Below are 23,289 nucleotides of genomic sequence, written 5' to 3' on the forward strand. Positions count from 1 at the left end.
CTCCTATAGGGTTGCTATGAGTCAGAATCAACTCGATGGCAGTGGGTTTTGTTTTGTTTGTAGTACTGGTAGTAGTTTGCTGCTCAGCCCTTCATGGCAGCTTTTCTTATATCTTATCTTTCTTACTGCAAAAGCCTCTTGATTTTCTTTTAACATGTATCTAAGATATACAGTATTATACACACCGTAAACATTCTGTTAGCATTATTTGGTGACACTGACATTAGATTAAGAACTGAAGAACATTGGGAGAAGATTATTAATATAAATCTGTCAAAATAAATAAGCTACTTGTTAGGGCAATATAGTCTACGAAAGCACCAGGAAAAGGAAAGACCCATGGAAATTTACTTTTAAAGGCTTAAATAATATAAAGTATATGAAATAATTGGCATATAGTAAGAACTCATTAAATAATAAAAAAAATAATAGTTGGCTCCAAATCTCTGTAGAATGCCTGGTGGTACAATGGTTAAGGGCTCAGCTGCTAACCAAAAGTTAGTGGTTTGAACCCACCCAGTGGCTGAGTGACAGAAAGACCTGGCGATCTGCTTCTGTAAAGGTTACAGCCAAGAAAACCCTGTGGAACAGTTCTACTCTGTCACATGTCTTCATTAAAAGTTGAAAATTGATTTGTTGGTGCCTACCAGCATTTTTTTTTTTTTTTTAACAAGCAAATCTCTAATCTTAGCACCAATGCAAAACCTCATTTAAAAGACTAAAACAAGATTGCATTACAGGTTTATTAAACATCTATCTAACTCGAACACAGAAAGCCTTGTATTGTGTTTTGGTATTTACGTATCAAGTGAGTGAAACCAAACCAAATCAAACTAATTGCCATCAAGTCGATTCCGATTCATAGCAACCCCACAGGACGGAATAGAACTGCTCTGTAGGATTTCCAAGGCTGTAAATCTTTTACGAAAGCCAACTGCCACATCTTTCTCCTGTAGAGAAGCTGGTGGGATCGAACTGCCAGCCTTTTGGCAGCTGAGTGCTTTAACCACTGTGCAACCAGGGCTCCATATCAAGTGCATAACGTAGGATCAATTTGCAGTTTGCTTCACAGAGTCAATACAGATAATTCAGTTGAACCAGGTCTCAAATAAAAGAAATAGTACAGGTAAATTAACACACTGAATCTCCTTTTTTCATTATTGTCAGGTTAATAAAGCCTCTTTTAACTTGGACGCATTGAAGGTGGCAATTGCAGATAGCTTGGAAGTTGGTTTAGGTCTCTATTATGCAGGGAGCTTGGCTTCCTTAACAAAGAACCCCCAAATCCCAGCTCCTTAATATAACCAGAATTTATTTCTTCCTTATGAAAGAGTTCTATGCCAGTGTTCCTGGCTGAGTGGTTTTCTTGAAAAATCTCCCCTCCAAGAAGCAACTCAGGGACCAGACCCCTTCCATCTTGTCCTCTCTAGGCTGTTGGAGTCTGCTCCACTCACCTGGCACATGGAGAGAGAATGTAGGGGTTTGCGTGGGAAGTTTTGGTCAGCGCATTTGTGGTATATGTTGCTTCTGCCTGTAATCTGTTGTCCAGAATCCCATCATATGGCCCCACCTAACTGTAAGAAAAGCTAGGAAATGCCATTTGCTTGAATATCTAGGATAAAAAGGAAATCGGGTTTGGTGAAACATTTTTTTTTTTCTGCCACGTGATTGTAACATGCCATGAATGGAGTTCTAAATTTAAAAATTGCAGTCACTATAAATTTTTCAATAGAAGTGAGTTTAGGTTTGTTTCTCCTGCTGCTTTTTTCACCATGCTGGATTTTCTTCTTTCAGGTAATGGTTGATGAATCCCTTTTGTCTGATGACCCTGACTCTTATGTGACATTAACGGTTGTCCGGTCCCCAGAAGGAAAGGGAGCTGTCCGACTTCAGTGGACCATAGATGAGATGGCTAAAGATGATCTCAGTCCTTTGAATGGGACACTTCATTTTGACGAGGTATGGTCAGCATCAGGGCTCCTGCTGTTTTCATCTAATTTGTCACTGCTTAATTTTCTTTTTCATATTGATACTGGTGAATTCATATGCTAGTACTCAGTATATCTGGAACTTTTTGAAATCTGTGTGAGTTGTGGGGAAAAATCACACACAAAAAAAAACACCCTTATATATCTGTAATTCAATTAGTTAATTTAGACCTTGTCTACATTCCAGCATCAAAGCTGCCTTTCTCTCGACATTTCTCCTAATGAGAGCAAAACTATTCAACTGAGCTAGACAGGCGTTATGCCCATCTCCACCTTTTTTTGTAACACTCACATATACTTAATCACCAAATCTGGTCAAGTCCCACTTTTAAATGCCTTTTCTGACTGGTCCTTCTTCTCTGTCATGGTTATGACTATTCATGCCTTTATCACCTATCCTTGGATAGAATCTCTTAACTGATATCCCCATCCGGTATCTTTTTCCTTTTCTGTCCATTATCTGTATCCCCAGATACCATTATCCATATCTTTACAACCCTATCATTAGTTCACTGAGAATAACCCCAATCCAACCAGAGCCAAATGATATTTACCAACACAATTCTAATCAAAATTGCATCTCTTTTTCTGAGGGTGAGGGTGGAGTTGTGGGAGGTGGGTGGAGGAGAATTGACAAGCTGACTCTAAAATATATACGGAAATACAAAAGAGCAAAATAGCTAGAAACTCTTAAAGAACATGGTGGGTGGACTTTTCTAACCAAATTGCAGACTATATATAACTGAGTTAAGTAAGACAGTATGATTGGCCCTGGGATAGACAAATAGACCAAATAGAAGAAAATAGAGAGTCTAAATTTATCAATATTTTAATTTTATTTTATTTGATTTTTTTTCTTTTAGAGTCATGTTGGATGAATCCTTCCTATTAAATTAATTAATTAAATTCCTATTTATATAAATTTATATATTCCTATTAATATAAATTAATAAAGATGAAAGCAGAAGGCAGTTAGTTAGAAAACAAAAACAATAGAGCTGATGAATAAATAAATACGCTGTCTGAAATTTTAGAACCAACAACAACAAAAAACCTTACTAAATAAGATTTGGAAAGAAGGAAATAAACATCAAAACAGAGGAAATATTGGAAATTGTGACTATACAAACTAGGCAAACAAATTTAAAAATCTATATAAAAAACCTAATAAATACAGAAAATTGGAAAGACCAATTTCCATAAAAGAAGTAGAAAAAACAAGTTAAAGAAGATAGGAGAAACTCCGCAGATGGTTTTCCAAGGGGATGCCACCAAAAATTTTAAAAGATCGGGTAATCCTAATGCTCCACAGTCTACTTCTTCAGAGTCTAGTAACCTTTCTCTGGAGCTTTCTACACCAGCTTTCAACTCAGTACACAAAGATTTTTCCTTCATGCTTTCTGATAGGTGTTTTGAAAATTAACCAGTGAAATCCTCTGACATTTCATGTGCCACATAGATATTCTGCTTCTCTTTTTGAGGTGTTGGTTCCTCTGATGGCATTAATGATCTCAAGCCAGATTATCTTGTAGTTCATCCACCTGAGATGTTTCTCAGATTCTGACACCTGGCCATTCAAACATAATCTAGGTACATGGCGAGTCGTGTCCTGAAACTGCTCATGTGGCACAAGAGTAGAATTTAGAAATTAGTCTCAACTTCCCGTAAAGATTTTCTCATAATAATGATTTTCTCATAATAATGATCAGTAATTCCTCACTTATGCTTGTTAGGTGCCGTCGAGTCAGTTCTGACTTATAGTAAACCTATGTACAAGAGAACGAAACACTGCCTGGTCCCGAGCCATACTGACAATTGTTGTTATGCTTGAGCCCATTGTTGCAGCCACTGTGTCCATCTCGTTGAGGGTCTTCCTCTCTTTTGCTGACCCTCTACTTTACCAAGCATGATGACTTTTTCCGGGAGCTGCTTCCTCCTGATAATATGCCCAAAGTATGTGAGAGGAAGTCTCACCATCTTTACTTGTAAGGAGCATTCTGGCTGTTCTTCTTCCAAGACAGATTCGTTCATTCTTCTGGTAGTCCATGGTATATTTAGTGTTCTTCACCAACACCATAATTCAAAGGCGTCAATTCTTCTTTGGTCTTCCTTATTCATTGCCTTTCATATATACATGAAGTGATTGAAAATACCGTGGCTTGAGTCAGGCACACCTTAGTCCTTTAAGTGACATTTTTGCTTTTCAACACTTTAAAGAGACCTTTTGCAGTGGATTTGCATTGTTTGATTTCTTGACTGCTGCTTTCATGGGCATTGAGTGTGGATCCAAGTGAAATGAAATCCTTGACAACTTCAATCTTTTCTCCATTTATCATGATGTTGCTTATTGGTCCAGTTGTGAGAATTTTTGTTTTGTTTATGTTGAGGTGTAATCCATATTAAAGGCTGTAGTCTTTGATCTTCATCAGTAAATGCTTCAAGCCCTCTTCATTTTCAGCAAACAAGGTTGTTTCACCTGCATATTACATGTTGTTAATGAGTCTTCCTCCAATCCTGATGCCCTGTTCTTCTTAATATAGTCCAGCTTCTCAAATTATTTGCACAGCATCCAGATTGAATAAGTGTAGTGAAAGTATACAACCCTGAAGCACACCTTTCCTGACTTTGAACCATGCAGTATCCACTTGATCTGTTTGAGTGCCTGTCTCTTGATCCATATACAGGTTCTTCATGAGCACAAATAAGTGTTCAGGAATTCTCCTTCAAAATGGTATTCATAATTTATCCACACAGTCAAATGTCTTTGCATAGTCAATAAAACACAGGTAAATATCTTTCTGGTATTCTCTGCTTTCAGCCAAGATTCATCTGACATCAGCAATGATATCCCTCATTCCATGTCCTCTTCTGAATCTGGCTTGAATTTCTGGCAGTTCCCTGTCAATATACTGCTGCAACCCCTTTCAAATGATCTTCAGCAAAATTTTACTTGTGTGTGATATTAATGATATTGTTTGATAATTTCTGCAGTCTGCTGGAGCACCTTTCTTTGGAATGGACACAAACAGGGATTTCTTCCAGTAGGTTGGCCAGGCAGCTGTCCTCCAAATTTCTTGACAGAAAGGAGTGAGCACTTCCAGTGCTGCATCCATTTTTTGAAACATCTCAATTGGTATTCTATCAATTCCTGGGGCCTTGTTTTTTGCCAATGCCTTCAGTGCAGCTTGGGCTTCTTCCTTCAGTAACGTCAGGTCTTGATCCTACGCTACTTCCTGAAATGGTTGAATGTCAACCATGATTCTGCGTATTCCTTCCATCTTCTTTTGATTTTTCCTGTGGCATTTAATATTTTCCCTGTAGAATCCTTCAATATTGCAACTTAAGTCTTGAATTTTTTCTTCAGTTGTTTCAGCTTGAGAAGTGTCAAGCATGTTCTTCCCTTTTGGTTTTCTAAGTCCTGGTTTTTGCACATTTCATTATAGTGTTGTACTTTGTCTCCTTGAGGGAACTTTTGAAATCTTCTGTTCACCTCTTTTACCTCATCATTTCTTCCTTTCTCTTTAGCTACTGTATGTTCAAGAGTAACTTTCGGAGTCTCTCCTGACATCCATTTTTGTCTTTTCTTTCTTTCGCTGTCTTTTTAATGACGTCTTGCTTTCTTCACGTATGATGTTTTTTATGTTATACCACAACTTGTCTGGTCTTTGGTCATTAGTGTTCAGTGCATCAAATCTGTTCTTGAGGTGGTCTGTAAATACTTGGGGGATATACTATAGGTCATGTGTTGGCTCTTGTGATAATTTTCTTCAGCTTCAACTTGAACTTGCATATGAGCAATTGATAGTCTGTTGTGCATTTGGTCCCCGGCCTTGTTCTGACTGATCGACATTGAGCTTTTCCATCATCTCTTTCCACAGATGTAGTCGATATGATTCCTGGCAAGGTCCATGTGTATAGCCGCCATTTGTGTTGTTGAAAAAGGCATTTGCAAAGAAGAAGTCATTGATCTTGCAAAATTCTATCCTGTAATCTCTGACGTCATTTCTGTCACCAATGCCATATTTTCCAACTCCTGTTCTTTCTTTTTTGTTTCCAACTTTGGCATTCCAATCACCAGTAATTATCAGTGCTTCTTGATTGTATGTTTGATTAATTTCAGACTGCAGAAGTTGGTAAAACTCTTCAATTTCTTCATTTTTGGTCTTAGTGGTTGGCGTGTAAGTTTGAATAATGGTCACATTAACTGGCCTTCCTTGTAGACATAAGGATATTATCCTATCATTCACAGCATTGTTCTTTAGGATAGACTTTGAAATGTTCTTTCTGATGATGAATGTGATGCCATTCCTCTTAAGTTTGTCATTGCCGGCATAGTAGACCATATGATTGTCCAATTCAAAATGGCCAATACCAGTCCATTTCAGCTCACTAATGCTTAGAATATTGATCTTTATGTGTTACTTTTCATTTTTAAATGACTTCCAATTTTCCTAGATTCATATATCTTACATTCCATGTTCTGATTACTAATCGATCCATGTTTGCACCTGTTTCTTCTCATTTTGAGTCATTCCACATCAGCAAATGAAGGTCCCGAAAACTTGACTCCATCTACAACATTAAGGTTGACTCTACTTTGAGAGGCAGCCCTTCCTTAGTCATTTTTTGAGTGCCTTCAAACCCACGGAGCTTATTTTCTAGCACTGTATCAGATAATGTTCCACTGCTGTTCTTAAGTTTTTCACTGGTTAATTTTTTCAGAAGTAGACTACCAGGTCCTTCTGCCTAGTCTGTCTTAGTCTGGAAACCTAGCTGAAACTTGTCTACCATGGGTGACCCTGCTGGTATTTGAAATACTGGTGGTACAGCTTCCAGCATCACAGCAACACGCAAGCCACCACAGTAGATTTCTTAGATGGAGATTATTGTCAGGAGGCTTTTCAGGGAGTGCTTTTGGGATCAACTCCTATGGAAAGAAAGAAGCAGGATTGGGCCAGGTGAAGCGCTGCCATGGTGCATCCTTAAACTGATGCTGCAGCTGGTTTTGAAGAGGGACTAACTCTTCAGAGCTGTTCTGAGTTGGAGCAGGGGTGAGCTTTTTTATTCTTGTGATGAGCACTCATTGGATGCCATGAAGAGGATCTGACCCTGAATGAGGGGAATCTCTTCAGATGGGAAAATTTCCAGAGACACCTGAACAAGTGGGAGCCATCTGATGGAAGCACTCCTAGCAAATGAGGCAATGAGTCCTTTCTGTGAGGGAGATCTTAGCAGACATCAGAGGACTAGGGTAGGCCATGCTCAAGAGAAGCTTGCTCTAAGAGTCCCTCCCACTTTTTTCTTTTCTTTTCTTTTCTGTTTTTAAAGAATAAAGTCATCTTTCTACTACCCACTTTGACGGCCCTCTCTATCCTATGATATTTCCTTCTTATCCTTTCCACAGGTGCTGATCCCAAGAGTGCTAAAAAAAAAAAAAAACTTGCTATTATTCCTTTCCCCTCTTATCTTGCACTTAGCTGAGTGATTTCTTTGAACTGTTGTTTTCAGCATACATTGTTGTTGTTGTTGTGTGCTGTTGAGTCAATCTTGACTCACAACAACCCCATAGGACAGAGTAGAACTGCCCCATAGGGTTTCCTAGGTGTAATCTTTATGGGAGTAGGCCGTCACGTGTTTCTTCCGAGGAATAGCTAGTGGGTTCAAACTATCAACCTTTCTGTTAACAGCTGAGTGCTTAAATGTTGCATTACTAGGGCTTCTTTTCAGTGTAGATTAGGAGAGATAAAAGGGCTTCTGGGGAGAGAAAGAATAGAGGAAAAGAAATATACAGAAAACAACTAGATTAATACATTTACACATAACCATGGTACCAAACCACCCCCCCCCAAACAAAACAAAAACAGACCGAGTTATCGAGTTGATTCTGATTCAAACTGACCCATAGGATGGAGTAGAACTGTCCCGATAAGGTTTCCAAGGCTGTAATCTTTACAGAAGCTGACTGCCACATCTTTCTCCCGCGGAGCAGCTGATGCATTCAGACGACAAACCTTTTGGTTAGCAGTTGAGTGCATTAACCACTGTGCCACCAGGAGCTTCTCAACCCTGGTGCACATCACTTTTGTCTTTACTTTTTCATCTGCATTCTGGTGAAACAGCTTCTGTTTGTCCTAGGCATCACCGATCAAATTTTCTGCAGTTTGAATTCTTCTATTTATTGCTTCTCATGAACATTTTATTTTTGCAATTGTATTATTTCTTTGAGATTTTTAATTTCAAAAAGCATTATTTCAGCATCTTTTTTTACTCAAGCTGTTCATTCTTCCTAGTTCCTACTCCTATTTCTCACACCTTATTAAATGGATTCATGGGAGATCTAATTGCTAGGATGCATATGATTACTCTCATCCCTTTTACTGTATGCATGTTGGGAGTTGTAAGCTCTGACTTGATGTGGAGGGGGAAGAGTTGATGAGAGTGGGAATACAACAGCTCTGTGTGGGGGTGGCTGCTAACTCTTTTGCTTGGTGTAGTCTCTGTGGCCTGAAGCTCAGGGAAGTCAAGGGAATGGATCATTACTTCTCTGTGGTTCTCCCAATTATTTGGGTTCAGGGTGTAGACTGTGTGTGTATCATCTAAAAAGTAAAACAGTTGTTGTTGACTTAACTCTGACTCAGTGGTGACTAGAGTCAGTGTAGAAGTGTGCTCCTTAGGGTTTTCAGTGGTTGATTTTTTGGGGAAAGTAGGTTGCTAGGTGTTTCTTCCAAGACATCTCCAGGTAGACTCAATCTCCAATCTTTCGGTTAGCAGCTGAGCATGTTAACCATTTGCACCACCAGGCACTCCTATGTCTACCCCAGGTTGATTTTTCCGATAGTGGCAATTCTCCCTAGATTTTAGAGATGTTATTTTATTTTCAGTTTCTAGTGTTGCCAGTTTATGGTACCTACCTGTGTATTTGAAGAAAGTAAACTTTCCCCACTGATCTGCTGCCAACATAATCCAGAAGTTTCTTCCCTCTGTCTTTATGTTTTAATCTGTTAAAAGAATATAGTTTCTCCTGACATATACCTCAGATGATACTGATGGGTGTAAAATAAAAAATAAAATTTCCCTGTATCCTCCTTGATTGCCCATTTCTACTTCACTGCAGTAACCACTGTTGACAATTTCTTACATATCCTGCCAAAATTTTTGTCTGCATATTCAAGCATACATGTTCTTACACAAATGGAATTTTACTCTGCAATCTGTTCTGTAGCTTGCTCTTTTTACTTTACAATTTATCTTAAACATTTTTTTCATACTACCCAAAATCTGCCTCATTAAAAAATTAGTTACATATTTTCCCTTGCTTGGTTTTCCCTTAGTATTCAACACTGTCAATCATCATTACTTCATGAGCACTGTGTTTCACTGTGTTTTTTATAGTTCTGACAAATCATACTTCTCCTTCTGTGTTTCACAATTCTTGATTAATATTAAATTCTCTCTAGGTTCCCTCTACAGGGAGTTCATAAACAATCACAGAATTCTTTCATCTCCTATGTTTGTACCATTCTCATCTACTTTGCTTTTTTTTCAAGTCTTGGTTCTCTTATGATACTCGAAGTAACCACTGAGAAGTAAAAAAAAGATACAGATTTTATAGCTTTACAGATCTTCACTGCAGCATTTAATAGTGAAAAATTCGTTGATCTCTCTCATGCTCGATTTCCTAGTTGTAAAATGAGGATCAACCAGAAAACCAAACCGGTTGCCATCGAGTTGATTTTGACTCATAGTAACCTGTATAGGACAGAGTAGAACTGCCTCATAGGGCTTCCAAGGAGTGGATTTGAACTCCTGACCCTTTGGTTAGCAGCTGTAGCACTTAACCACCATTCCACCAGGGTTTCCAAAATAACAGGTTGCTACTTCAGCTTAATACAGTGAAGCCCAAATCTTTTTCAGCATTGTGTAATTAAAAAATTAAGGGCTTTGAATTTCAAGAAGTTAGGAAACAATTTATATTTTCCTGAGAATGTCTAAAGGGACATTTCCTAAACTACTACTCTGCAGTCCTGTATAATAGTAAGAATTGTTCTGAACTTTAGAGAAAAAAAAAAAAAATTCCATGTTCAATTACATTTGGGAAAATCTTGGTTAATCTAAGTAAAGTAGGTTGTATGTTTATGTGTGTGAGGGGATTTAGAACTTTTAATATACTTGTGTGTGGTATGAATCTCGAATAGGAGAAACCAGCTGTCTGGGTTTTCTGAATTTATTACCCCATGAAATGTTCCTACCACCTTTTTATCCTACAACATTAATTACTAGCTCTTCTAGCAAGTGTTCCAAAAACATTGGTTGGGAATTACCACCTGAAACCATCTGTTTTTTCCTATTACTGGTTGTAAGGTTTTTGGAGAAATGGAAGTCATGTTATGAAAAGCTGCCTTACAGTGAAAGGAATATGAGTATAAAATATGTGAAATCAATAACACTGTATAGAAATTAGTACATACATAAAGAATTGTGTATCAGAGTATTCATGGCAAAGTTATTTGTATTAACACATAGCTTTTATTAGACAAATAATGTAAATACAAGTAGTCCCTGACTTACAACGGGGTTCTGTTCCAAAGATTCCACTGCAAGTCGGTTCTGACATAAGTTGAATACCTCATTTTGTTTTTTAGCTTTCATTATTATTGCCTTCTATGGTTCAGTATCTTCATAAATCCAATGTTTATTTGCCTCTGGGAGTCGCATTACATATAAATTTACAGATATATTTTAATACATATAAACATTAAAAAAATATAGAAATCATAAAAATTTACTCTGATGATGATGAAGAGTTGGACAGCATTAGCATTTTGTCAGTTGTGGTAATAACTCCACTTGTGAAAGGTTCTTGATCATCTGGATTACCGCTGGGAATGGAGGTAGGGATGGTGTTTCTAGTCTGAAAAATCGGGAGAGTTGTCTGTGTGGTCCTTTTTCTTTTTTCTTCATATATTTTGCAGTAACATCTCAATGCTTCTCAAATCTGCCTGTCGACTTTAGCAAGTGATCAGCTTTTGGGTCCATGTTTTCAAGCAACTGAAGACCTTGATTTAGTTTAGAAAACTAAATCTCTATGGCAGTATTTTGAACAGTAACTCATAAAATTAAACATTGGCAAGTGAGCATCTGAGAATGATAATATCAGCAAATTAAATGCTGAATATTGTATGTAGTACATATCACTAATGATAAAAAAATGTACAAAAAAAAAGCACACACACACAAAAAAATGGATGGTTGTAAATGCATTCCACTGTAAGTAGAATACATAAGTTTGGGACTACCTGTAATGTAAGCGCAAATAATGAAATCCCCACAACAACGAAAAGGGTATATAAACTACATCACCATATGGAAGCATGAATAATCTAAACAATGTATATTGGATAGAAACTTAAGATGTAGAACAAGATGTATTTAAGAGTGAATGATAGGATGGGGAGAATTTGGGGGGTTAGGATTGAAATGAGCGGGTAAAGGGAACAAGATCTCTGAGTTGCACAAAAGTGCTCAACTGTTAGCCGGGAAGGCTGGCGGTTCACCCCCGCCCCACCTATAGGCACCTTGGAAGACAGGCCTGGTGATCTGCTTCCAAAAGGTCACAGCCTTGAAAACCCTACAGAGCACAGTTCTGCTGTGTACACATGGGTCACCATGAGTCAGAATCCACTTGATGACAACTAATAACAAAGGGGACAAACATAAAATAAAATATAATAAAGTCAAGACAAACCGTCTGTTGTCTCAAGAAGACAGGACTAGGATCATCCAAACTCTGCACCTGAGGTTGAAGAAAAAAAGATTAAATAAAAAATAAAATCATTAACTTTCTTTTGATTTAGTAATAGCGAGAAAAAAATGCACAATAATAAAAATGGTATAAAATAACCCAGAATGAATTTAGCAAGAAACAAGCAGGATCTGTATGAAAACAAAGCAAAACAAAATTTTAGAAGTGAAGGTAAAGGAAAACTGAAATGGGCGTACATTTTTATCCAGGTTCTTGGATAAAAAAAAACAAACTAAATTTTCTTATGAGTTAGGCCCCTTTACTACTGCGTTCAGATACTTTTTTGTTAAGTAGGAAGGTGTTGTCACTAATTTACGAGTTGCATCACATGCAATGAGTTGGATTTCCAGCCAGCGTCCTCCTCAGGGTGATCAATTGAACCTAAGACTGTTATTCAGTATTATCCGTAGTTTGTTTTCTCCTTTGAATGGAGCTAAAGAGCCCTGATTGTGCACTGGTTAAGCATTTAGCTGTTAATGGAAAGGTTGGTGGTTTGAACTCACCCAGCAGCTCCTCTCAGGAGAAAGACCTGGCAATCTGATCCTTTAAAGATTACAGCCTAGAAAACATTATGGGGGCAGTTCTGCTCTTTCACATGGGGTCACTATGAGTTCGAATGTACTTGATGGCACCTAACAACAACAACTGTCCCTTATAATTAATGAGTCTTTGACCCTTATCTCATTTACACCATGCTCTGACCATCTAGCTCTCTTTAAGAGACTGGACTTTCGATGGTTCAAAATTTTCAGTAAATTTAGGGGGTTGTGTTGAAATTTTCTTACCTCTTTTCCCATTAACAACCTAAATGTGATTTATGGTCAGACCTAATTTTTAAATAGTAATTCTCTCTAAAAGGAACCCATGCTCCTTTAGACAAAAAATAAATAATTAATAAAATGAAAAATAAAAACTAAGGTACGGACATAAACCTTAGTCTTCTAATAAGAACATTCAAAATTTGGCTTTGGTTGAAGTGGATAATTTATTGTTCTTTGGTTTGATGTAGACTGAGTCCCAGAAGACCATTGTATTGCACATACTTCAGGATACTGTGCCGGAGGGGGACAGGCGTTTCATCATTCAGCTGCTATCAGTTGATGAGGTAGAAATATCTCCAGTGAGAGGTAAGAAAAATTCACATTTTAGGAAATTAAAGAGTAGAAACTCAGAAAAATATAACCAAATGATCAATAGTTACAAAGTAGGCAATGTTAGGTTTTATCATTCTTACAATGTTTATGTATTATCGAATTGAAACATAAAGATGTCATTTTCCACCCATATTACAGGTAAAGACTTTTCAAAATTGTATTACCCAGTGCTGGTAAGATTATAGGTCAAAGATTTCATACTGCTTAATTGTGTTTTTTTTTTTTTTTTTAAGTAAAGGTGTTCAGTGTGGTAATGTTTATAGAATAAAATATGGAAGCTTCTTGAATGGTCCAACAATAAGAGAATGGTTAGATATGACAGAATGGTATACAGTCATTGAAAGTGATGTAGCAAAATGATCCTTAATTACATTGAAATTAAGAATACTTAGTTATGTGGATAATTGTTATGTTAATAAAGTGGGGTCATAGCAGTATGTTCAGTAGTATCCCATTTTTGTCATGTGCATGTCATTCATGTATTTGGAATTATTTACTTGAAATGTTAATAGTGATTTGATTAATTACCTGTGTTTTCCAAACATGCATACAATGGTCGCGTAATACTTTTATAATAAGTTATTTTAATATTCAACATTTTATTTTGTTTAATATATTGCGTCCCATCTCTACTTATTTTGGAGCTCTGGTGGCACAGTTGTAAACAGCTATAGCTGTTAACCAAAAGGTCAGCAGTTTGAATCCAGAGTTGCTCCTTGGAAACCCAATGCGCAGTTCTACTCTGTCCTGTAGGGTCGCTATGAGTCAGAATCGACTTGCCAGCAGGGGGTTCTACCTATTTTCATCTGAAAGTAGTTATTTAGATATTTTGACATTTCAGAAATCAGCATCATAATTCTCATTTGCCTGTAGTCCATATGATATCACTTGTTTCTTGGATCTGCAGAGAAAAGATGAATGGTTTTAAAATGGTCTTATCATGCTACAAGTAATAATAATCACAAGAAATAGTCAAGAAACTTTGGTTTGAGGGCTTGGTTACTATTACTTGTCTTTTTTTGCCACCAAGAACTTCATCCTCTGCAGGGGTGTGGCCCAAAGTAGAATTCTGTGGTCAAGGAGATTCTCAAAATGTAGCAAGTATCACCGTATATACATGGGGTAGTTACTCTTTATGCATTTTTATGTAAGACTACTCTCCACCAAGCCTGGCAGGAAGTCGTACCAATGCACATATTCTTCTATAAGTTTTAAGTAAGCTGCTACATCATGTTAAAATATCAGGGTAGGTATCATATATACTACTTAGACACAATAAAAGGAATATATGAATGGGTTAGGGTAAATGGTTTATCAATATTGAAAAAAAAAAACTCAAAACGTATTTCCATCTGATTGTAACATACTTATGTATGACAAATCATTCATGGTTTCATATTCTTTAACATGTGCCTTAGTGTCCTCAATGTCCTTATTAATAAAATGGTGATAATGTTAATATCTAACTTACGTGATTATCATGAGGGATTCAATAGGTTAGCATAAGTAAAGGATTTAGAACATTGCCTGGCGTATATAAGTGCATACCTGTATTTGTTACATAAGCAGTATACATCATCTTCAATTTAGGAAGTGCATCAGTAATCCTTCGGGGAGATAAGGGAGTGTCAGGAGAAGTTGGGATAGCTCCATCATCTCGGCATGTCCTCATTGGGGAACCCTCAGCAAAATATAATGGAACTGCTATAATCAGGTAAGGGCTTCACAATTTTTCTTTACCTAGGTAGTGGTTATAAAGTTTTATTTAAATAATTAGCATTTTTATATCTTAAATACATTGTTTTCAATACTTACATGGCCTTCAAGCATTATTATTTTATACGTTGATAACATCTTGTGAAAAGTAAACAAACTTTTGACAGATGTTGAAAAATATCCTGATCAGTCTTGAAGTTGGAGTCCCTGGGTGGTACAAAAGGTCAGCATACTCAGCTGCTATCTGGGTTCGAGTCCACCCAGAAGCACCTCGGAAGAAAGGCCTGGCGATCTACTTCTGAAAAATCAGTCACTGAAAACCCTGTGGAGCACAGTTCTGCTCTGATACACATGGTGTTGCCAGGAGCCAAAACTGACTTGAGGGCAACTGGTTTACCTTGAAGTTAGATCATGAAGAGGTTTCTCTTTTGGGTTATTCGTGCAGCCTTTACAGAGATCAGATCTATGCTTTAAGCCCCATCCTGTTACTTAATGGAGCCCTGGTGGTGCAGTGGTTAACAACTTGTTTACTCACCAAAAGTTCGGCACTTTGAATCCACGAGCCGCTCCTTGGAAACCCTATGGGGCAGTTCTACTCCATCCTGTAGGGTCTCTATAAGTTGGAATTGACTCGGCGGCAACGGATATTTTTTTTGTTTGTCACTAAATATTTGAAATAAGAGGGTAAAACTTGTATGTCTTAGCTACAAAATCATTCTATAGGAAATCATCTAGATCAAACATTTTATGACTCTAAGTGTTCTAAAATTAGTCTGTCATATAACTAGCTTGGCCATAGACAAGTTTGCTTACCTTAGTGTTCTCGTGAGGAGTAGCTATCAATGAAGTAGCTAGATTTGACTTAATACTTTATCTTTTTCATTGGCTTTCTGGTAGCATATGCAAGTGTGAAGTATTTACTATCCTTTAGAGAACTTTGTTAGACTGTTTATATCTTGTACTCCATATGTGAAAAATCTATATATACTTCTTTTTATTCCTTTAAATCTTCCACTTTCAGTGTTCAGCTTTTGCCAGGATTCTTGTCAAGATAGATTTATACTAGCTCAGTACCTTGGGTGTAACTATCTTGGAAGTATAATACATTTTTTGGTTTATAGTTGATATTATTTAAAAGCATAAATACTTTTGATGTTGATAAAGCTTGTTTATTGTTGAAATAAATATTCAGGAAAGGTTCCTTCAATAAAAATGTATTAAATAAACTTTTGTGTTTTTTTGTGTAGCCTTGTTCGTGGCCCAGGGATTTTGGGGGCAGTCACCGTGTACTGGAGAATATTCCCTCCTTCAGAGGGGGAATTTGTGGAAACATCTGGAAAACTGACAATGCAAGATGGACAGTCTGCAGCCATCGTATTGATACAGGTATTAATGTCACTGGTTTCTAGTAGGCCCTTAGCTCTGTGTGTGTGTGGTGGGGAGGTAGTGGTTAATATCACAGAGTTTGTTGTTGTTGTTTGTATGAAAAGGATATGTCTTTAAATTTTATAGATTATACTGTTAATGGCTCTTTTTGTCCATTTCTAGGCTTTGAATGATGACATTCCTGAGGAAAAGCGTTTCTTTGAGTTTCAGCTGACTGCAGTCAGTGAGGGAGGAATACTGAGTGAATCCAGCCGAACTGCCCGTATCATGGTGGTGGCCAGTGACTTTCCCTACGGCCGATTCGCCTTCTTACAGGAGCAGCTGCAAGTGTCAGAAGAAGCACAAAGGGTATAGAGTAAAATGCTTGAAGTCTTTAAAACATCATTTTTGTTTTGATCTTTTGAATGATCTATAAAGTGTGTTTTGTTCGTATCCCAAAGTTTTCACAAACTTGGTAGTTTGCGTCTAGCATCATTATTTCAACTTGTAATTTTTAACGTAATTTTACTAAAGAGAATCATTAATTAGAGACAGTAAAAGTTAAGTATTGTGTGGGAGATTAAACATCCAAATCAAATACCAATATGCCTCTCACATAGGTTAACATCACGGTCACCCGTTCAGGTGGATCTTTTGGCCTTGTGAGGCTCTGGTATGAGACTCTGAGTGGGACCGCCGAGGCGGGCGTGGATTTTACCCCTGCGGCAGGGGAGCTCCTCTTTGAACCAAGAGAGGTGGCGAAAAGCGTATATATCGAGATATTGGACGATGACCTTCCTGAAGGCCCTGAGGAATTTACTCTAGCGGTTACAAAGGTGGAACTCCAGGGAAGGTAAAGTAAAAAAGAAAATTAGAAAAATGAAAGAGAGAGAGAGAGAGAGAGGAGAAGCTCCATTGTGTAGAGATGAACACGAAACTGAAACTGCTTCTTCCCTGCTCTTTCTCTGATTTTTACAATGTAAGGACAGGACATAATAGGGAAGTTATGACAAAGGCTAAATATTATTTCTTTTTCAATTTTCTAAAATATAATTTTTTATGCAAACTTAAAAGAATATTTTTCCGTTGTGTGGATTCACTCTGTATGGCCCAGGAGTTGAACCTGATATGGGTGTGTAGTAACTCAGGAGGAAATAGCATAAATGTTCTCTAGGCCAAAGATCAGCTGTGTGGCAGAATTTGCTTCCCACTGTTTCTACACCTAAGAAAGGGCTGGGACAAGGGATTTCTTTCCTTGGTATCAGTGAGGACTATTTTTGTGTTCTCTATGGCTGAATGAAGATAGGCACTTCCCCAATAGCAGTTTTGAAGCAGGAAACAAGTTTGAGTCTAAAAGAGTTGGCCATTTGTGTGTGCCATGTTTTCACTGAAGATCAATAGTTACCCATGTGAAGCCCCTCTCATTGTCTTAATCATGATAGTAAACCGTATGGAGCCTTGTCTCAATGTTGACAAGGCATTTATTCAACTCCTGAAGAAATTTTTCTGGCGCGTAAAAGGTTTTTGCATTTGCTACATAAATGGCAAGCTTTAAAGGCTTTTTTTTTTTTTTTAAATTGAAAGCATTTCATTCAGTGACTTAAATACAGCGTATATTAGTCCACCTGGGAAAAAATTATTGTGGGTTCACATACACTTCAGTTCTCAGGTTTCCCAGAAGTGATTATGTGTCTGGCAGTGGGAATGAATTCGTACTCATTTTAAATATGTTGAAATTGGAGCTGGTCACTGATTATTTTAATTAAATAAAAGTTTTAATTAAATAAAGGTTTGTAGCTCATTAAACGCAGACTCATATCTGTATTATTGGCTAACTTAAGGCTTATTTTGCCGTCTCTGCTACTCACATATTGACCATGACATTTTTCAGCCTCTGGGGTTTATGAGGAAGCTCCTGTAGTATTGACTGCGTGCTGCCACAAGGCAGAGTCCTTTATGACTGTTGGAAATCAAAGAAACAGGCATGTGCCACAAATTACTGTTTTTTACAGGGTGTCGTATAAGGTGTCTGAATTATGGGTAGGAAAAATAGAAATTTTGAAAAATTGTATTTGTTACACATATGTACCTATAGACCCAGGTGGGGACTCTGGGGTATAATTAGCAGTACTTTGTGTTTACCACTGAACACTTAGCGTAGGCTTGTAGGCGGGGGGTGGGGGGGGCAAGAAAAAAAATACTACCTACCAAAAACTCAGACGCACACCATGATTCAGAATGCTTCCATTAATGAAAACACATGGTATCAACAAAAAATTCAAAGCAGAAAATAATTGGGTCACCAAACAGTTAATTCTGGGGAAACAAGTTTTTCCTTCCAGAAAAAATTTCTAGGCTTCCTTTAATCTGAAAAGGAAAGTGCTATAATCCAGTATGTTTCTTTTTTGGCTAGTTGCTAGAAAATTTACTGCTTTGGTAGGTAGTGTGGTAATCAGCTAATCAACAGCCTGTGTAGACTCCTGATAAAATTACTCTTGCCATTTAATATTTTAACCTCCAGTTTTTAAATTTTGTCTTATATGTAATCTTATTAACCAGCTCCCAACCTTTCAGAACTTGATAGATTATAAATACCAATTAAACAGAATTTGAAAGAAGAACTAAAAATGGTTAAGTGCCAATTTTTTTCACATCCGGAATTAGAGTGACATAAAACCTTGAAAGTTAAAACTTTTGTTTGTTGGGAGTAATATCTAAAAAATCAAAAGCAAAACAAAACAAAAAAAATCACCTTTGTAAAAATATGTCGTTAAAGAATAGAGGCATTGATTATAATAGACCTCCTCAGAAATTAAAATATTTTCTTAAGTCTTGATGGTTTAGCTTGAAATTTAATTGGTGCCACAACACTCATCATTTCTTTTAAAGTAACCCTCACAACCTAAAACTGTAAATTTTGAGCCAGGTGGTTTACTAGCTTTTAGTACACTGTAGTTTGATGTGCATTCCTTTCTTTGACTCATCACTGTATTAGGTATTCCGGAGAGTATTTCTCACATGAGAGGTTTTTTTTGCTGTAGCTTCTTCCCCATTTCCTAATAGCTTTATTATCTTCCCATTGCCTAAGCGTAGTAACTTTATATATTAGCTTTGGTTTCGTGGAGACAGTAATAATTGGGACTAGCACAAAAAATTGTTTCAAAAAATCATTCCAGAAAAAAAAAAAGAGCATTTTAGTTTAGGGGATTCTATAAAGGAATAAAATGACTAATTGGCCTAGATTTTAGGAGCTAAGAGGACCCTTCAATTCATGCTAAGCAATTACATTCCTCTTTTCTTTTTTATGAATTGCAAGAGGGTATGATTTTACCATCCAAGAAAATGGACTTCAGATAGATCAACCCCCTGAACTTGGAAATATCTCCATTGTTCGAATCATAATAATGAAAAATGATAATGCAGAGGGGATCATTGAATTTGACCCAAGGTATACTGCCTTTGAAGGTAGGTTCAGTGACCCTTACTTTATAAGTAAGTTTACCACCACTTTCTGAATTGCAAACTACCTGAACATGGAATTGTCATGTTGTCAGTTTGAATTCCTATGCACAGATTTACTAGATTTAGTATGTGTGTGTGTATCTGCACACATATGTTCTTATATATATATATATGTATATATATTTTTTGAAAATATATTTTGAGTTATGTTTGGACAGTCCTGAATCTTAAACCTGTGTATGGCAAAACTGAATGGTTAGCAGTGAGGCAATCTAGCAAAGTTATGTTTTAACTTTAGGATTATTGAAATTTTTTGTTTCAAACATTTTTATGAAAATCTAATGTATTCAATGCATAATTAGTGATTAGATATCAGTGAATATTCAGTTTCCAATGAATAATCACCTTTGAAGTTATTTATTTTATTGGACTGCAGGTGCAGGTGGCATCTGGATCCTTGATCTTGCTTTGCTAAGAGAGTTTCTAATAATAATTTGCCCATGACAGCCACTTCTCCCCCTTGTAGATGCAGAATGCAGAATATGTACCTTCTTGGGTAGAAAAGGTGGCTGTTTTTCTAGGAAATGATTTTATTCAAATGCAAAATATGTATATACCTTTTAAAATTAACATGTTTTCTTGCTGTCAGTTCATCAGTTTCATCATTTCCATCAAAATTCTTTGTTTATCTGACTATTTAAAAAATTGGTTAAAAATTGATTTAAGAGTTGGTTTATATTGACTTTATGGGTTTTTTTTTTTTTTTTTATGGGTTAGGTAATGGGAGATGTCATTATTTTGTGAACTTCAGTCTAAAGCTAGTAAAAGTCATATTGCATTTTTGCATCAAGAAAGACATTGGACTTTGAATTATTTATTGTTAACTGGCTTCTTTTTTATTCACTGTCTTTGGGGAACTTTGGACAGTCCGTATTCACATTTATGATGTATGGGCAGTATTATTTAGCCATGAGTCAGAATTGACTCAACGGCAATAGGCTTGGGTGCTTTTTTCTGGTTTAACGTGAACTGTATTAATGATACGTTAATATGCAGAGGTTAGCCACAATTTAAGAAGGACTAAAGATAATTTGGAAAAAAATTTTAAAAGTTGAAATAAAACTGAAAATTCATTTTTCAGATTCACCAGTAGATTTCATAGGAACTAGAAATGTCATAGAATTTATATTTAGACTTTTTAAAACATTCAGATGATAGAAATAAATAAACCTCATTTATTTGTATCTTATTTACATTTCAGCTAAGTATATAGAAACAATATAGAGTGGTTTCCTTTGAGTACACATAATTTAAGTGTGTGTTTTTTTCTGTCCATCTAGCATTTTCTTGGAACATTTATATGTGTGTAACACACTAAGGAAGAATGCTTATGCCAATGATTTGATACATTATTTAAATTCTAACTTACATTGCTCATTTCAGCTTTTGATAAACTATTTTAGTACTAAAAAGAAGAGTCATGAAGTTTTTACTAATCATTTTTTTAAAGTGATAGATGAACTGTGGAAAAAATTGTGTGCTTGTGTTGTACCTTGCTGTTTAATGCCATGTTTCATTTGACTGATAAAAGGTAGTTATAAAAGGTAGTTGCTTGGTCTGGCCTTCAGTTAATTTCCAGATTCCTGTTACAGTTGAGGAAGATGCCGGGGTAATCATGATCCCAGTGGTGAGACTGCATGGGACTTACGGCCTTGTGACAGCCAATTTCATCTCTCAGAGTTCCTCTGCTACTCCTGGCGGTGTCGATTATGCCCTGCATGGTAGCACAGTTACCTTTCAGCATGGGCAGAACTTAAGTTTTATAAATGTCTCCATCATTGATGACAATGAAAGGTAATAACACTTACTGATATAAAAAATAATATGAACATACATAAAGCATGAATATTGTGTCCTGATCCTTACATAAGGAGCCCTGGTGGTGCAAGGGTTAAGCGCTTGGCTGCTAACCTAAAGGTTGGTGGATTGAACCTACCCAGTGACTCTGCAGGGAAAAAGACCTGGCAATCTGCTCCTGTAACCTAGAAAATCCTATGGGGCAGTTCTACCCTGTCACGTTGTGTTGCTGTGAGTAGAATATCGACTCGATGGCACCTAACGAGATCCACAATCCTTACATACATCTTGCATTGATAATAGAGTTTTAAATAATGCATGTTCCCAATGATAAGAAACAAATGAGAAACTTTTTGGGGTGCCGAAGGTTGGGAAAAGGGCTGAGATCCACCTGGTTGCATATGCCACTTTTATTTTTTTTAATTAGAAGAAATAATTTTTGTTCCTTTAGACTTGCAAAAGTTTCATCAAAATGTGAAACCATCCTTCAGTTCCCTTCCTTAATATATTAAGCAGTTAAAAGGGGTGGGGAAAGAGGGAGGCTGATAGCTGTTCCAAGTTAGGTAATATTGATGGTGATCATTCATGCTTTTAACTGAGCATCCTCTGCTTACCACTTGGTGTGTGACTGCTGTGCCTTGAATATGTATGACCAATTTGGAAAATGACTAGTTATTTGGATTTTAGAGGCATTTTAATATGTTTAGAGTCACAGAATTGCTCTTCTTGCTATGCAGTGAATTTGAGGAGCCGATTGAAATTCTGCTCGCTGGAGCTACTGGTGGAGCGGTCCTTGGGCGCCACCTAGTGAGTAGAATTACGATTGCCAAGAGTGACGCGCCCTTTGGAGTTATAAGATTTCTCAATCAAAGTAAAATTTCTGTTCCTAACCCAAATTCCACAATGATCTTATCCTTGGTACTGGAGCGGACTGGAGGACTCTTGGGAGAGATTCAGGTAGAGTTATTCTTTTTTTTATTTTTTTGAACATTTTATTGTGTTTTAGGTGAAAGTTTACACAGTTCAACAATTCATACACAAATTGTTCTTTGACATTGATTGGTTGCTACCTGGGCAATGTGTCAGCACTCTCCCCATTTCCAAGCTGCCTTCCCCATTTCCATCTCTCCAGTTTCCATGCCCCTCCTTGCCTTCTCATCTTTGCTTCTGGGCAAATGTTGCACCTTTGGTCTTATATAGTTGATTGTTCTAAGGCGTATATTCCTCATGGGTGGTGGTGTTTATCTTATAGGCCAATCTATTATTTGGCTTAATGGTGACCTCTGTGAGTAGCTTCAGTTCAAGGTTAAAAGGGTGTGTTAGGTCGATAGCCTTGGGGGTTCCTTCAGTCTCTATCAGTCCAGTAAGTCTGGTCTTTTTCATGAATTTGAGTTTTGTTCTATATTTTCCCCCCATTCTAACCGGAACAGGTAGAGTTATTCTTACCATGGTCTTAAAAATAACTTGATAGGTCGAGTATGGTGTTGGATTTTCATATTTCTCAAATATATTCATTTATTTATTAACAATCAATGCATATTTATTAATCCTCTAATAATTTTAAAGCAGTTTCTGAGTTCTTTGAAGCACCTAAAAATGTGTGAGGCATACAACTGTCCTCGGGGTGCTCTTGCAAGCAAGTTAGAAATTAAATGAGTGATTCTGGTAAAAAATGGATTAATTCAACAAATATTTGTAGAGTGCATTACGTGTGCCAGACCTTGTTTCAGGTACTGGCAATACACTGATAAACGAGATACACCTTGTCTGTGTTTTCGTAGTTTTCATTTTTGCGGGTAGTCAGGCAATAAGTAATTAAATCAACAAGAAAAAAATTATCTGATAATATTAAGAGCTCTACCTTTACGATTGCCATCAGGTCAATTCTGACTCATAGTGACCCTATAGGACAGAGTAGAACTGCCCCATAGGGTTTCCAAGGAGC

The 23,289-nt window shown here is 36.9% G+C and overlaps 1 protein-coding gene across 1 annotated transcript in view; it reads left to right on the forward strand.

The window, feature by feature from the left end:
- ADGRV1 (adhesion G protein-coupled receptor V1) overlaps nt 1-23,289 on the forward strand; it is a 614,420-nt gene that overhangs the window by 176,955 nt on the left and 414,176 nt on the right. The window contains exons 58-66 of the mRNA XM_003404981.4: nt 1,795-1,959; nt 12,800-12,917; nt 14,535-14,658; nt 15,908-16,046; nt 16,209-16,394; nt 16,646-16,878; nt 19,342-19,490; nt 21,140-21,341; nt 22,082-22,301. Of these exons, the coding sequence (XP_003405029.2) occupies nt 1,795-1,959; nt 12,800-12,917; nt 14,535-14,658; nt 15,908-16,046; nt 16,209-16,394; nt 16,646-16,878; nt 19,342-19,490; nt 21,140-21,341; nt 22,082-22,301 (1,536 nt within the window). The remainder of the gene's footprint in view (nt 1-1,794; nt 1,960-12,799; nt 12,918-14,534; nt 14,659-15,907; nt 16,047-16,208; nt 16,395-16,645; nt 16,879-19,341; nt 19,491-21,139; nt 21,342-22,081; nt 22,302-23,289) is intronic.

Source organism: Loxodonta africana, chromosome 2 (assembly GCF_030014295.1).
Source record: "Loxodonta africana isolate mLoxAfr1 chromosome 2, mLoxAfr1.hap2, whole genome shotgun sequence".
NCBI classification, from domain to species: Eukaryota; Metazoa; Chordata; class Mammalia; order Proboscidea; family Elephantidae; genus Loxodonta; species Loxodonta africana.